We start from the raw sequence: 16,697 nt of genomic DNA, 5'->3' as shown, positions 1-16,697 counted from the left end.
TTTTACCCTTGTATAGGTGAAGCGCTCCACCTCAGTCACTTGCACGAGGATTGGCACATCCTCCAGAAACACTGTGCAATCCAAAGACTTGAAAGGAACAAACATGTATATCGCTTGAAAAGGGATGGGTCTTGATTCTGAAAAGAATCAGACATATTAGGCTACTCCTGTTATTTAATTTCATATCATCGCTAATGAGACAATACCTCATATTTCCAAAACAGGAACTTTACAGGAGAAGGAAAAAACTTTCTGAATCTCAATTCCAAAAGGCCAGTACATGTCATGTGAATAAAACCAGGAAGCAGGGATTTGTAAATGCTTTTTGACCTGTATTAAAACAAAAACAGTACAAAGAAAAAAAATACCTTGTCAACCTATTGTTTTTTGTAAATTTACACTCATTCTGAAACTGATGCATGCAAAAAAGCTGGAACAGGAGAAATTTAAGACTAGAAACATTAACATGTTTTTGAACATTTCACGAACATGTGATGCTTGAATATAAAACAATCATCTAGGAAAGGCCCAGTCCTTTATGAGAAAGGATGGATCGAAGCTTGTCACTTTGGCAAAAATGTGTCAGCAAATAATCCAGCAGTTTAAAAAAACAAATGCTACTATATAATGATCTTCGGTATTTCCCCTTCTAATATGCTCATCATCAAATTATTCAGAGCATCTGGAGAAATCTCTGTCCACAAAGGGCAAAGATGAAAACCATAACTGGACAGCTGTGGCCTTACATTCCTGCATTAAAAACCAGCATGCTTCTGTGATGGATATCACTGAATGGACTTGGGAATACTTTGGCCATATCCATATATGCAAGTTAAGAATGAACAGTGGAAGCCAAATATCAATGACATCCAGAAATGCTTTTCAACCTCACTGGGTTCAAGCTCAACTGAAATGGAGTGATGAACAGTGGATATGAGTACTGTGGTCAACCTTTCAGATTGTTTAAGGAAATAATGCATGTCAGGTTTCTCAAGGAGAATAGGACCATCAAGATTTTTACCAGTGTAAAAGTCAAGCAAGGATGCGTCATGGCATGTATACAGTTTTCAGACCAACATATGCTGCTTTCCAGACAATGCCTTTTTCAGGAGCGTCCATGTTTATTTTAACATGACATCAGATTCTGCATGTGTTACAACAGCAAGTCTGCATAATCAGAGTGTATGGTGTCTGCAGTATAAACGTCTGTTTCATTGAAAACATGCAGAAAATTCTGCTTCCAAAAACTCTTTTTAGCTTTTTAACTGATGTCTTCAAATGACTACTGACTGTTGTTAAAAGCAAAGGTGATGTAATACAGAGACAATCATGCTTCTGTTTCAACTTTTTGGAATGTTACAGACATCAAATTTGAAATCAGATTATTTAAAAAAAAAAAAAAAAAAACTCTAAAGATATTAAAAAATGTGTGTGTGTACTGTTTTCAGTTTAATACAGATTATACAGAATTTACTAATCCATGCTTTCATTTTTAACTCACATTTCACATGCTGTCACATCTTTTTGGAAATTGAGGTTTAGAAGTTAACATAAGATTTTATTCTAGCAATTCAAGTACATCATTTCTTTTGGTTCATTCAGCATAACATTTTCACACAGTGGAAACATAGATAGCTTTATCAAACTATGTAAGAAAAGGAAATGACAAAAATTGAGATTTTGTTCTAATAATGATAATACATTTCTGGTTAATACATAACAAAAACAGATTATAACATTACAAACTCGTGCATACACACAACCTACCTGCATTGATGTTGGCAAACTGATAGCAGCCTATCAATCTAGCAGCTCTATATAGATGGAAGTGATTAGATTGACTATGTAACCTTTGAAGCGGCACGATAATGGTTTGGAGGGGCGACATTTGAGGTATGGCAGAGTAGCAATTTAAAAGTCCAGCTGGAGGAGCACACTATTGGCACTTGGGGATTTCCCTAGGGACGCTGTGCTCTGCTTTACCAGATCATTCAAAACCTCATAACACTCTGCTTTGAACTGCTGCTACACATATTTCTGAACAAAAAAGACTGTTCAGAAATAGGGGCACTGTAGGCTGCTGTTTGTGCACCACTATTGTAAATAACCTGATAGCTCAAAGGAAATGTCACACTAAGAAACCATACTGTGCACTTATACAATGTCATCATGACACAGCAAGTTATATTTCATATGATTCCATACATGATATTTAATTTAGCTTGTATGATATATATATATATACACTGCTCAAAAAATAAAGGGAACCCTCAAATAACACATCCTAGATCTGAATTAATGAAATATTCTCATTGAATACTTTGTTCTGTACAAAGTTGAATGTGCTGACAACAAAATCACACAAAAATCATCAATGGAAATCAAATTTATTAACCAATGGAGGCCTGGATTTGGAGTCACACACAAGATGAAAGTGGAAAAACACACTACAGGCTGATCCAACTTTGATGTAATGTCCTTAAAACAAGTCAAAGTGAGGCTCAGACCTCCCTACAACGCCTGGGCACCTACAACACCTGAGGGATCTCCTCCCAGACCTGGACTAAAGCATCCACCAACACCTGGACAGTCTGTGGTGCAATGTGGCGCTGGTGGATGGAGCAAGACATGATGTCCCAGATGCGCTCAATCAGATTCAGGTCTGGGGAACGGGCGGGCCAGTCCATAGCTTCAATGCCTTCATCTTGCAGGAACTGCTGACACACTCCAGCCACATGAGGTCTAGCATTGTCCTGCATTAGGAGGAACCCAGGGCCAACCGCACCAGCATATGGTCTCACAAGGGGTCTGAGGATCTCATCTCGATACCTAATGGCAGTCAGGCTACCTCTGGCGAGCACATGGAGGGCTGTGCGGCCCTCCAAAGAAATGCCACCCCACACCATTACTGACCCACTGCCAAACCGGTCATGCTGAAGGATGTTGCAGGCAGCAGATTGCTCTCCGCCGCGTCTCCAGACTCTGTCACGTCTGTCACATGTGCTCAGTGTGAACCTGCTTTCATCTGTGAAGAACACAGGGCACCAGAGGCGAATTTGCCAATCCTGGTGTTCTCTGGCAAATGCCAAGTGTCCTGCACGGTGTTGGGCTGTGAGCACAACCCCCATCTGTGGACGTCGGGCCCTCATACCATCCTCATGGAGTCGGTTTCTAACCGTTTGTGCAGACACATGCACATTTGTGGCCTGCTGGAGGTCATTTTGCAGGGCTCTGGCAGTGCTCCTCCTGTTCCTCCTTGCACAAAGGTGGAGGTAGCGGTCCTGCTGCTGGGTTGTTGCCCTCCTACGGCCTCCTCCACGTCTCCTGGTGTACTGGCCTATCTCCTGGTAGCGCCTCCAGCCTCTGGACACTACGCTGACAGACACAGCAAACCTTCTTGCCACAGCTCGCATTGATGTGCCATCCTGTATGAGCTGCACTACCTGAGCCACTTATGTGGGTTGTAGAGTCCGTCTCATGCTACCACGAGTGACCAAATCATCAGCCAGAAAGCATAGGTACTGAGAAAGTGGTCTGTGGTCCCCACCTGCAGAACCACTCCTTTATTGGGTGTGTCTTGCTAATTGCCAATAATTTCCACCTGTTGTCTATTCCATTTGCACTACATATATATATATATATATATATATATATATATATATATATATATATATATATATATATATATATATATATATATATATATATATATACACATACACACACACACACACACACACACACACACACACACACACACACACACACTGCTCAAAAAAACTTAAGGGAACACTTAAACAACACAATATAACTCCAAGTAAATCAAACTTCTGTGAAATCAAACTGTCCACTTAGGAAGCAACACTGATTGACAATCGATTTCACATGCTGTTGTGCAAATGGAATAGACAACAGGTGGAAATTATTGGTGTTTATGCTTTCTGGCTGATGTTTTGGTCACTTTTGAATGTTGGTGGTGCTTTCACACGCCACAAATGTGCATGTGTCTGCACAAAGGGTTAGAAACCGACTCCATGAGGATGGTATGAGGGCCCGACGTCCACAGATGGGGGTTGTGCTCACAGCCCAACACCGTGCAGGACGCTTGGCATTTGCCAGAGAACACCAGGATTGGCAATTTCGCCACTGGTGCCCTGTGCTCTTCACAGATGAAAGCAGGTTCACACTGAGCACATGTGACAGACGTGACAGAGTCTGGAGACGCCGTGGAGAGCGATCTGCTGCCTGCAACATCCTTCAGCATGACTGGTTTGGCAGTGGGTCAGTAATGGTGTGGGGTGGCATTTCTTTGGAGGGCCGCAGAGCCCTCCATGTGGTCGCCAGAGGTAGCCTGACTGCCATTAGGTACCGAGATGAGATCCTCAGACCCCTTGTGAGACCATATGCTGGTGCGGTTGGCCCTGGGTTTCTCCTAATGCAGGACAATGCTAGACCTCATGTTGCTGGAGTGTGTCAGCAGTTCCTGCAAGATGAAGGCATTGAAGCTATGCGATTGAGCACATCTGGGACATCATGTCTCGTTCCATCCACCAACGCCACATTGCACCACAGACTGTCCAGGAGTTGGCGGATGCTTTAGTCCAGGTCTGGGAGGAGATCCCTCAGGAGACCATCCGCCACGTCTTCAGGAGCATGACCAGGCATTGTAGGGAATTCATACAGGCACGTGGAGGCCACACATAACACTGAGCCTCATTTTGACTTGTTTTAAGGACATTACATCAAAGTTGGATCAGCCTGTAGTGTGTTTTTCCACTTTAATTTTGTGTGTGACTCCAAATCCAGGCCTCTATTGGTTAATAAATTTGATTTCCATTGATGTTTTTTGTGTGATTTTGTTGTCAGCACATTCAACTTTGTACAGAACAAAGTATTCAATGAGAATATTTCATTCATTCAGATCTAGGATGTGTTATTTGAGTGTTCCCTTTATTTTTTGAGCAGTGTTTTTCATATATATATATATATATATATATATATATATATATATATATAAACATTCACTGATTCAAACCAGCAGCAAGTGGTGCTCTCTCTGAATGTTTGTGAAAACTGGAAACTGCACTCACCTAACAGAAATCACATGATTTTCATGTTCAGTTCCTCTGAACTCACACAATGAAAGTGATGTTATTGAATAAATTGTGACAAAGCTTATTTGTCCACCATATCTATGTGAGTGGACAAAAAAGCTTTGTCACAATTTATTCAATAATATTATTGTGGGAGTCTGCACATCCTTACTGAAGTTGCAGTTTTTGCAATATGAAAGGTTAGTCAAGACTCTTAAGATATACAGGAATAACGGGAATGGGAAACTTGCTGACTGGACAGAAAGCTGAAATGAAAAAGCACTTCACCTTCCAACATAACTACCTAAACCTCCAATATGTCAACAATATACAGAAATGCCAGCATCTTTTCTGAGCTCCACATCATCTGAAATGAACGGGTGCAGCCAAAATGTTTGTGGTCTGTCGAGTCTTTTAGGCTGTTTATGGAAAGAATGGATGTCATGTTCTCCAAGCCAAAGGAGAAAAGGATCATACAGACTGTTTCCAGCATAAAGGTCTGTCATTATGTGGTGCATCAGAAAACACAATAACACACAGTATGACTTGGTCTCTGACTGCAAAGGCCTCAAAGACACAGTGTCACTAAATAACACTTTATGCAGTCACTAAAGTACACTCATAATTTAGAATTTCTTCTATTACTTTTAAGCTTTATCGCCATTCTGTAAAGCTCTCAAATGCATCTGGCATTAAAAGCGTTACATAAATAAAAAATTGCAGCTGAAGCAAGAAATGGGGGGGGTCCACTTGTAATAAACCTGAACGGGGGGGGTTGGGGGGGTTGGGTGCTCAGTAGTAAGCATGCTCCTATTTCGAACATGCTACAATCATCCAATATGAAATAAGTGCATATACACCAAAAACAATTAAGTTCACCAGGTTACATGTTTTTCAAAAAATGTTCAATTTAAAACAGGTCAAACTGAATTTACTATTGAGGAACTGAGGATTAAAAGCTGAGGTCAGAGTTCACTTTGAGTTGCTAAGAGTCACTCACCCAACAGCTTGCCATCACAGTGATCTGTGCTGCAGCTCATATCCAGCTCCTCAGCATCTTCTTGCAGGTCAAAGTGATCCAGACTTGTTGAGTCCAACCGCTCCAGCCGGAGAGGCCTTTGGCGGCCCCTAAGAGCCATTCCACTGCCCCTTCACACTCCAGATACCATCTGTCCTATCAGCCAGCACAGAAACATATTCATCAACAGAACATACAATAAATCACCATTACACAGCTGCATAGTACAAACACATGTACAGTGATAAACGGGTGTTTTGGGGAAAAGGGCTACAGATATCATAATGTATGATTACACCATCGCAGCATTTATGAGAAATGAAAGGAAATAAGAATGTCAACAATAATTCACAGTGTTCCGTGCACTGAATAAAACAATGCACTAAATTTGCTTGATTTATATGAATATATCAATTTCACATCAATGGTAAATACTTTTTTGTCGAAATTTCTCATTTTTATTATGACTGACCTTAGTTGCAATTTTATGAGGTACATAACATGAGTCAGGTAAGTGCACTGACACTGTATTTGAATGCTACTGTTACACCTACAAGAGGCTAATAAAAATCAGCCTATGGTCAATTTGTCTGTAAACAAATTGGTAGGTATAAAGAACAAAATTACATTGAAACCAGAATTTCAATCCAAAATCAGCCAAGCAAACAAATAAACAAAGCAACAAATAAATATTTTAGGCACAGTGGTCTTGCATGTGTTTGCAAGGTTTCTTTTTGTTCTGATTAAATGAATAAATAAAATGGATATTCAAAACTTTTCACTCTTTGACCAGGCCCTCAGCTCAATTAGCTCAATTTCTCGGTAATTTCTTTGGTAAATACCCAGTGAACAATAAAAACCTTGCCATTTCATTTACGGTCACTGATCACTGACCTCACATGCAAAATGCATGAAGTATGGATTTCATATCTGCCGGCTGTAGCATTCGGCTGTTATTTGCATCAGTTACACTGGAGGAGAGAGCTGTTAATGAGGGGCACCTCTCTCCACACCAGCCGCAGCACTACTGGCCCAAATACAAAGTGACAGACAAGTCATCGGAGGACATGAGGAAGTAATGTTTTCTGATCTCATAATGGACAATGGACATTGATTTTGTGTGATTTGGTGGTACGTTCCAATGACAAAAGAAATGAAAGGCCAAGGTCAAATGGAGTGATATATATGAAATGGGGAGAAATCACATATTTGGAGGAGCATTAACTTTTTGCCTTTTTGGTTGCTGGTCATAAAGAGTTACAAGAGGTAAACAGCAAAGCCTGTGAATCATCTAAAGGGAACAGTCAAGAAGTGCAAAAGTCATGGAAGAACCTTCATTAATTTCCAGTCAAAATGACCAAGTACAAGCCATCAATTGTTCAGGAGATATTACAAAAGAGATCAGATATAAGATGTACATACAAGTGTGGGAGGAAGGAGAAAGCCAAAGGTTGGTTGGTTAAACAAACAAACACAGAAAGGAAATGGGACTCCTAACAGACATGCAAGAGCTGGTAGACCACCAAACCTGCCACCAGCACACAAGCAGTACTTAAAGCTTTCATAGAAAGGAGAAAATTAAGCTAAAATCTTGCTTGTTTAAGGTGTTTCTATCCATCCTTCCACTTTGAAAAGACTACTTAATGTCATGGGTCTGGAAGGATGAGTAGCTTTTGAGAAGACGATACCGAGGAAAGGAAATAGGCCAAATAAATTAATAAATAAAAAAAATTGCAAATTGCACAAAGACAGTGCTGGTGTTCTGAGAACAATGGACTGTCTGCCCCAGAGTTCAGACCAACATCATAGAATGTGTTTGGGATTTCTTCGGAACAGAAGAATCAACTAGTAAGACCGAAATTTGAAGATGTGGGAAAAAAAAACATCCCTACACATTTCTTTGAAAAGCTGAACAAGTTTATGAAGTGAAAAGCAAAGTCTCCCAAAATGAGCAAAAGCTGTATTAAAAAGCCAACAGTGGACACACTGAACAGTGTGAAATATTTGTGTCAAAGTTGTTGAGGCATCTGTGAAATTTTGTTGAAAATTTTGAATATATTTTATACCCAACTCTTTTGCACAGTACTTTATGTCCATGTTAAACAATAGCCATTGTGAGTGCATGTGTGTGTGAGAGAGAAAGGAGTGGGGAATTTCCAGGTTTTAGGATTTTGTGCTCCATTTCACTTGTCATTGTTACAATAGAGAATCTGCCTAATGGCCACAGAGGCCCAATGCTGCAGGGAGAGAGAGTCAAACCCACTTATGTTACCATCAAAAGACTAGGTCTCAAGATTGCTTAGTTAGAAACACCCAGAATGAAATGGAATGCATTTGTCTAAGATGGATTAGCAAAACTCCAAATGAGCACGAAGTGTCCGTGTAAAGTTTTTCTACATTCTGCTTGGACTTGTCCATATCCATATGTCTCAGTTAAAGAGACAAAATCTGAGTCTATATTCACACAGCCTTAAGCGTCTAAGTGCACCTAGGATGAATTTTGTGATCATGACTATCATAAATCTGATCCAAGATCAATCTTTCTACTCTGCACTGCTCTGTGAATACAGGCACGAATTTGCTTACATGCTGCTTTTCTACTTTATATGCAAATGAGATGATGCTGGCACCAGAGAAATGCTGTTTTTTGCAATTATGCATTTGTAAAAAGCAAATTAATGTCAGTAGTGAAAGAGCTCCATGCGTGAGAAAAACGGAGTCACCACGGGTGAAGAAGACAGTGCCCAGTGCTTTCACCGACAGCAGTACCTGGGTAACTAGTTTCCAAATGCAGTGTTAAAAATTTTATTTCACTATAAGTTGAAAATTAATTTATCTAGAACACCCATCCTCATGACCCAAATAGGGCTGGGCGATATGGGCAAAAATGTTATCATGATAAAGATAAAAAAAAAAAAAAAAAAAAAAAAAAAAAAAAAAAAAAAAATCCAGTTGATCTCGATAATTATCACAAATGTCAAATCAGTATTTATTTTAAGTTTAAAGGCTTATTTTTGCTCCTGAGCAGTTAACTGTCATGTTGAACTTTTATGGTCAGAACATAAACACTAGAACAGTAGAACATTTCACAAATCTGTCATGGCATAGTGGCAGACAGTTAGATTTTTTTTCTCCAATTGGCACAAGATGTAGCCAGGTAGTTAGCACTCATCATGAGACAGCTAAAAACAATCTGTTTTCTTTTTAAATTATGCATATTATTACATCCATAATTTAAAAAGAAAACTTTGTTTTTTAGCTGTCTTAGTACAAATAGCAAACATTAGCTGGCTTGTTGTGACAATGATGGATTACAATATTGAACCAGACGCTAACAGATATTTGGATTTCTCTATGATGTCATACTAGTTTGAGGGGTGAAAGAACTGCAACATCTGACGATTGCTTTGCAAAAGCTTTAACCGTGTTGTGATTTTCTCACACTAGATAAACAACTTCTTACTTTTAGGTACATTTAAGCTTAAATCAAAGTTTTTTGTCTCGTTTGATCTATAGTAACATTAACTCGCTGTGCGAGTGCTGCTTCAAGTTAGCAAGCTGCTAAAAACAACTAGCCTGGGAAGCTAGCATTCTCCCACTTTCCAATGCCTCACATACAGCATCCTCAGTATACTTTCATTTAAATCAGGGCTGTAACTAGCATGAACCCACTTATTTGTTTCACTTGTACTAAAGCCTGTTAGAAGTGAGTTTGCTCTAGACCACTACAGTTTTACAATACAGTTTTACTTGTCGCTCCTTCCCTCTTTAAATAAGTCAGAAGTGTGTCTTTCCTTGCAGTAAAAAATGGCATCAGGGCTGTAACTAGAACACAAATGTGTGAAAATGGTCCATTACATCAAACATATTATTATATATTTATATGTCTATTGAAGAAAGTTATACCACAATGATTATTTTCATTTTTGGCACAGCCATAGACCTCTCCCATAGAAAGGGAGAGAGAGTCAAACCCACTTATGTTACCATCAAGAGACTAGGTCTCAAGATTGCAGCGCAGCCATAGACCTCTTAAGTTGTGCGTCATGAGAAAGTAATTAGCATCAGAAAGAGTCTGTGGCTGTAAAACAATCAGCAAACAACAAAAACATTCACTGACAGCTGTCACATTACACATATAGCACAGTAAGTAATACAGCAGTAAGGTAAATAAAAACATAAACTTCAAGTTTGTGTTGATGGTAACAACACAGCAGCAGTAACGACCAAAGTGCTCCTCCAGGCTGATTTCCCAATAAAATTATCTGATTCATTCATTAACAGCACATTATAGAGGCTGAATTTCATGAAACATGCAATGCATAATGTTTGCTGAACAGAGACCCTTCACTGGTATTAAATGTGGGATCCCTATAGACCACTGCTGTAAGGCTAAGTGGATAAAAATTACACAAGCAATTAAGATATACTGAGCTGAACATCCCCAAGCAACAAGGAAATGAGCTTGCTTGTTGCGTTCATGCTCATTACATGAGGCAGAATGTGACATAAAAAGTATATTTTGTCCTGCCATTTTTATTTATTTTTGTAATAACTTCAAGTCATGATGCTTCAAAAGAGGCCTGGGTGGTATCTAAAAATATGTAGTATGGCATTTTCAAATGAATGAATGAATGAATAAATAAATAAATATATTGCTTGAGTTTTAATTAAAGGACCCACATGTAAACACAAATTTCTGTTGCTTTTTAAAATAATAAGTTTAATAATGCACATAAACACTGTAAAAGTTTCAAAACCATTCACTATTCACTGCAAAACTGCAAAACTTGGGGCAGTTGTGGAGTGGAGGTTAGGGAACTGGCCCTGTGACCGGAAGGTTGCCGGTTCGATCCCCAACGCCGACAGTCCATGACTGAGATGTCGTTGAGCAAGACACCTATCCTCCAATTGCTTCCCGGGCGCCGTGGATAGGGCTGCCCACCGCTCCGGGTGTGTGCTGCCTAGTGTGTACCCCCTAGTGTGTGTGTATGCACTAGTGTGTAAAAGTTTCACTTGTGGTGTTTCACTTCACGGATGGGTTAAATGCAGAGGTGGATCCCCGTTTGTGGAATTAAATAAGTATCACTTAACTTAAAAACAGCCCATTTTGAATTTACTGTTTGTGATATCTTGAAAAACCAACACCTTTACATATCTCCACTTATTCACCATACAGCTCCTCCCAGTTGTACTGAAAATATAAGGATTGTTTAAGTCCAGACTGCTTTTGAATGAAGCATAGTACCAGAGAGCCAATCAAAATAGATTTCATTTACAGACATCTACAGTCTTAAAGGCACAGTGACTGAATAGCTTGTTTAACACTTAAATTTATTATGATGTACATAAAACCACACAAATGTCATAAGTAGACCTTAGAGGGGAAAAAAGAGAAAAAATGTAAATGGTCTTTTAAAGAAAAACAAAACTTAAATTTTTATCTGTTAGGAAAATCATCTGTAAAACATGCTGTACATGCTGTAGGCAATACGCATGCAAGCTTTAGCAGTCACACTGCTGCTTTGTTCCCATCACAGAGTAGTCTGTTTGAAATAGGCCTAGACTTATTGCTGTACGCAGAGCGGGCAACTGTTTGCTACTGGTGACTAGTATCTAGCTTAACAAACAATAGCTGAGATTTAATGGCCACCTAGCATTAAAGTGAGACTTTCCATTTCATTTCATTTTCCAAATCAGTCTTACACCCTTCCACTTCATGATAGCATTGAAGCAAATTATCAAAATTAAAAAGTGATTGTCATTTTTCTCTACGATTTCAATGCTATAACAAATACATTAAAATCATTAAATCTCTCCTCTTCTACAAACACCAATTTAAAGTTAACAAACTGTAATTCCTACAGAATTTCTCTTTTTTCAGTTAGCCATGAGTGAGAAAAGTTTTCGTAAAAGTACATATTTTTGGCACAGCTGGTGATGAATGCAACATTGCCAAATGTGCCAGTGCTTTACTCAAGTAGTCAAATGCTATACTGTTAATGTGCCCATGTAGAAAACATCACAAGCAGCTCATTATTTTGTACAATTATACTGACAAGGAAAGATTGCTTAGATATATCATTACTGTTCATTACTTAAAGCAGTTTCATGCACACCAATAAGGCATAACAGCCTTGTTTCTGCATTCACTGTCCATTTTATCAGCTCCACTGAGCATATAGGTGCACTTTGTAGTTCTGTATAGACTGTAGTCCATCTGTTGCTCTGCATATTTAGTTAGCCCATTTTTACTCTGCATTTCACTGCTTCCCACAGGACCACCACTGAACAGGTATTATCTGGGAGGCACATTATTCTCAGCACTACAATGACAACGATATGATGGTGGTATGTCAGTGTGTGTTGTGCTGGTATGAGTGAATCAGATACAACAGTGCTGCTGAAGGGACAGAGCACATCTTGATCCTGACAAAAATATGTATATTATTGTAGATGAATACATTCCCTACTCAACGACACATTTCTTTAGCTTCTTGTGTGTCTATGTATGCATTTGATCTTTGTTGACTTAACCAATTACACTGTGCCTTGTTAGAATGTATCGCTCTTATGTTTAAATAACCATGTACAGCAGTATGTGCCTTCTTCGATTTACATGTCATTTGCATACGGGCATTACTTTTTAGTCCCAGTCTGTGGTAGAGGGTGGATACCTTTGCCACTGGCTTGGTCTATCTTTAAAACCTTTTCTCTTAATTAACCCTTTCTGTGTAAGGCAGCGTGTTTACATGGAATGTGCTGACCCGCTGAGATGATTTTTTAAGATTTTCTACTTCAAGAAATGTCTTTTTTAAATTTAAACATTTAAGTATATTTTCCTGTAGGCTTCCGCAATGCTGGAGATAATTACATTATGTACTTATTATCTAATTAAATTATGATTTTCTTTATTAGAACTATGTCATATTTCGTGCTCGAAATGTTGAAGATGGTTGTCATTGCGTTTGCTCTTTATTTGAAACAAGCTTGTGGTTATCTTTGCTTCTATTTGGGTCCATTTTATTTAAAATTCAACTATGCACTAACAAAATCACATAACTAAGGCTCATCTACACTCAATGAACAGTTTTTTTTTTTATAGTGCAGGCATAACACATTTATATATTAAACTAAACAGTACTGTGTTATTGATATAGACACTTTGCAATAGGCATATGACTGTAGAGCACTTGTTTACTCAAAGCAGCGGAGCACTCAAGAATGCAATTCTGAATGTTTTATTTCAAGGAACAGAAATGGACGTACAGGCAATAATTTGCCTAAGTGTGAACATTAATGAATTGCCAACCTGACTAACTTGCCAATGTCTTTCACCAGAAATACTGTTATGTTAACACTGCCATAATGCAGAGTAATAATACATACATACATTTTTTAAAATCCAACAAATTCTAATCGTAATTCTACTTCAGAGCTTTCCAAAATGATGATTATATTATTCCTATTTCAATTTACAAGAGGATCTTTAACGTCTCATTTCCATGCCACACTAATGACTGATTTCATAATAATACCAGAAAGAAAATACTTGAAACTCCTAAAAATAAAAGTGCCAAAAAGGGACCTTTGGCACAATGTCATAAATCATTTTGGGTTCTCTAAAGAACCTTTCAATGGATGGTTCTTTAAAGAACCATTTTGAAAATGAGATATGTGAGTGTGAATTACCTGAAAATCCTCCACATAAAGGTTCTAAAGCAATGAAAGAAGAATTACACTGATTCCACTTCTGAACAATTAAATTGCTATGCCACAAAGTATGTCAGAGATGTTTGATGTGAAATGCTCTGTTCTAGAGAAACTTACTGAGTCAGAATAGTTCACAGTGGTGGTGATGGGAACCAAAAGAATTTAAAGGTTCTAAAAGCTCCCTCACAGCAACCTGTTACATGGTTTCAAATCCATAGTTGCAGGCCTATGTTTCAAGACAGTGTTTTATGACAGTTTTGAGAAGGAAAATGTTTGTTTTAAAAGCCATTCATGAAGGAGAGGTACATATATGGTGTTATAGAGTAAATTAGTGACCAATGAACACTTTCTTAAATATAAATAAAAATTAGACACGTGTAGGTTCACCACTCATTTTGGACAGCGAATAAAATGCTACATTTGCATTTATAAACATTGTGTCACTTGGTTCCTAAATGAATCATTGTAAAGAAATCAGAGCTGTAAATCAGAGAGTTTACAATGAACCAGTTCACATCAAACACTCTGAATGAGTTTAAATCTCTGGGATTGACTTAATAGATTAAATAGATTAATAGATTAAGAAATCTATTAAAAGACAGGCAAACCAACTGCCTAGGCAGAACCCTTCTTCGTGAACCTTCCAAAGATGAGTACATCTACATTTAGGAGCTTGCTGGACATTTTTGTCTGGCTCATGTTCTTAATGCTGATATTTCTATATATCACACACCTTCATGCACTCACACAAAGCTCAAATAAAGAAGCAGAGCTTCATGTAAATTGTTCTGTAGTATAATAAATTGTTCAGAGGTAAGAGTGAAGCATTAAGCTGTGATATTATTAAGCTGCAAGTGCAGCTCCCTATTTTAGGAAGAGTGGGTGATCTAAAAAGAATGTATTAATTTAGTTCCAAATACTATGTACACCACAGTAATCACGTGTGTGATAACCACAATTCAAATCAGGAAATTAGTGTGCGGAATAATTAGTGCATGCGTCTCTGTGATGCAGCGGTACAAGAACAATTCATTAAGCATGCAAGAGAGCATATTATACCACAAGTCCATATCATCAGTCTAAATTAGATGCTGCTATATCACTACACATTCACTCATTACATCAAATCATAACATCAGCTAAGATATAAGCTTGGAACAGCAGGAAGCCAAGATGAGGAGAAAAACAGAAAACTCCTACCTTGCATGAGATTCTAGTGGAAGAGTAATAGACCCTCTTCTTCCTCACCTCTGAAGCTCTGTAGTTTTGTTGCCACTCCGCTTCTGCTCTCAATGGCAATTCATAGGTGCTTTATTAGCTGTTGAGGTATCATAGGGCCTACACCAGACTGTGGTGACTCTAGCCAAACATCATTACGAGGACCCAGTTCTATTCACAGCTCCTACAATGCATCATTGAAGCCAAGAGGAAACAAGGGGACAGTTTCACAGGCTGCTCAAAGCCCCTATTGATGGTAGTGTTTATGTTTGAAATGTTTGTACCAGGAATCAGAGGGCTGTAGCTAATCTCCGTGATGTCAGCCTGATTAGATTCCAAGCTCTGGAGCTGAATGCAGTCAGCGGGGACTGGCAGAGGACTGGCCTGACTGGTATTTGTGTTGCTGGGTGGGGGGTCCTACTGCTGCAACATTACTGATGTGTCAGCGGTTCAGAAGGGCAAACGCTGGCACAGTGAACAGCATGGTTACGACATATCAATGTGGGTTCTACAGTGCTAAGTATGTCATGGTCTGTGTGTAGGCCCTGTGCGTGGGGGAAAAGAATGGCTATGTGACCTCTTATGTAACACAATTCACTACAGTGATTATAATGAAATAGTCAAAATAATAAAGTATCCATTTTCAAATCATATACAACAATATACAATACAACGTGCACACACACGTCATTTTATATATATATATACATATATATATATATATATATATATATATATATATACACACACATTATATATATATATATATATATATATATATATATATATATATATATATATATATATATATATATATATATACATACACACACACACACACACACACACGCACACACACACACACACATCCATATACACACACACACACACACACACACACACAAACATATATGTCTATATAAACACAATCATATACACATAAATATAACAATTCACATTAAAGCGGAACCCTGCTCCATTTCTGTAAACTACTCTAACTTTAGCATAACAGTTTGAAATTCTAAAGACAGGCTATTTCAACATTTTCTAGGAAAAATAAGACCACAACTTTAGGAAGCTAAAAAACAGTGGAAAATCTTGACTACTAGAAACAGACCTTCGGTTTGGGCTATTCAAGTTAAAACTCGCTCTAAAACGAGAAAGAAAACACCTTTGCAGCAGGAATGCTAATCTCTGCTAAAGTCTGGCTGGGATTCCAGCGTCATGTTAGCGCTAACATTACGAAGCTAGCTAGCTAGCTAACGGTGCACCGAGCAACTTTGACCGTTCTAGATTAAACCAGTTCATTTGAAGCTTGTAAGCACTTTTCAGAGTTTTATTTAAAGCTTCTAACAGACATATTAACATATAATGTTAGTTTACCGTGTGCAGTGCAATTTCAGTGGCTTTTTTCGGTATTGAAGGTCTGTCACTCACAGTCACACTTCCAAAGGCCCTACAGTGACACTGTTTCCTCACCAAACCGGTCCCCACCCGCTGTTAATCAAATCCTGATTGGTTGATTAAACTGTCCATTCCCAATCACCTCAGAGGTTATTCTGACACAGCAGGCCTTTAATGCAGCCCCTGCAGACGTATCCAATGGCAGGGCTAGTTTGGCTAGTTACCTACACGTCACAGGTATCCTGATTAGG

General features: G+C 38.5%; 1 protein-coding gene across 2 annotated transcripts in view; it reads right to left on the bottom strand.

Annotated features, from left to right (window-relative positions):
• si:ch211-168k14.2 (phospholipase D1) overlaps positions 1 to 6,251 on the bottom strand; it is a 46,446-nt gene extending 40,195 nt beyond the window's left edge. Inside the window, exons 1-2 of one of the 2 annotated variants that reach the window (XM_037538953.1) lie at positions 6,094 to 6,251; positions 7 to 87 (exon numbers count right to left, since the gene is read on the bottom strand). In XM_037538953.1, the coding sequence (XP_037394850.1) occupies positions 7 to 87; positions 6,094 to 6,108 (96 nt within the window). In that variant the 5' untranslated portion in view covers positions 6,109 to 6,251. Of the gene's footprint in view, positions 1 to 6; positions 138 to 6,093 lie in introns of both variants that reach the window. The other variant, XM_017720922.2, reaches the window with a different exon arrangement.
• Positions 6,252 to 16,697: the final 10,446 nt, after the last annotated feature.

The sequence above is a fragment of the Pygocentrus nattereri genome, chromosome 6 (assembly GCF_015220715.1).
Source record: "Pygocentrus nattereri isolate fPygNat1 chromosome 6, fPygNat1.pri, whole genome shotgun sequence".
In the NCBI taxonomy this organism is placed as follows: Eukaryota; Metazoa; Chordata; class Actinopteri; order Characiformes; family Serrasalmidae; genus Pygocentrus; species Pygocentrus nattereri.
Note: the sequence above shows the minus strand (reverse complement) of the source record. Positions and strands in the feature narration are given on the sequence as shown.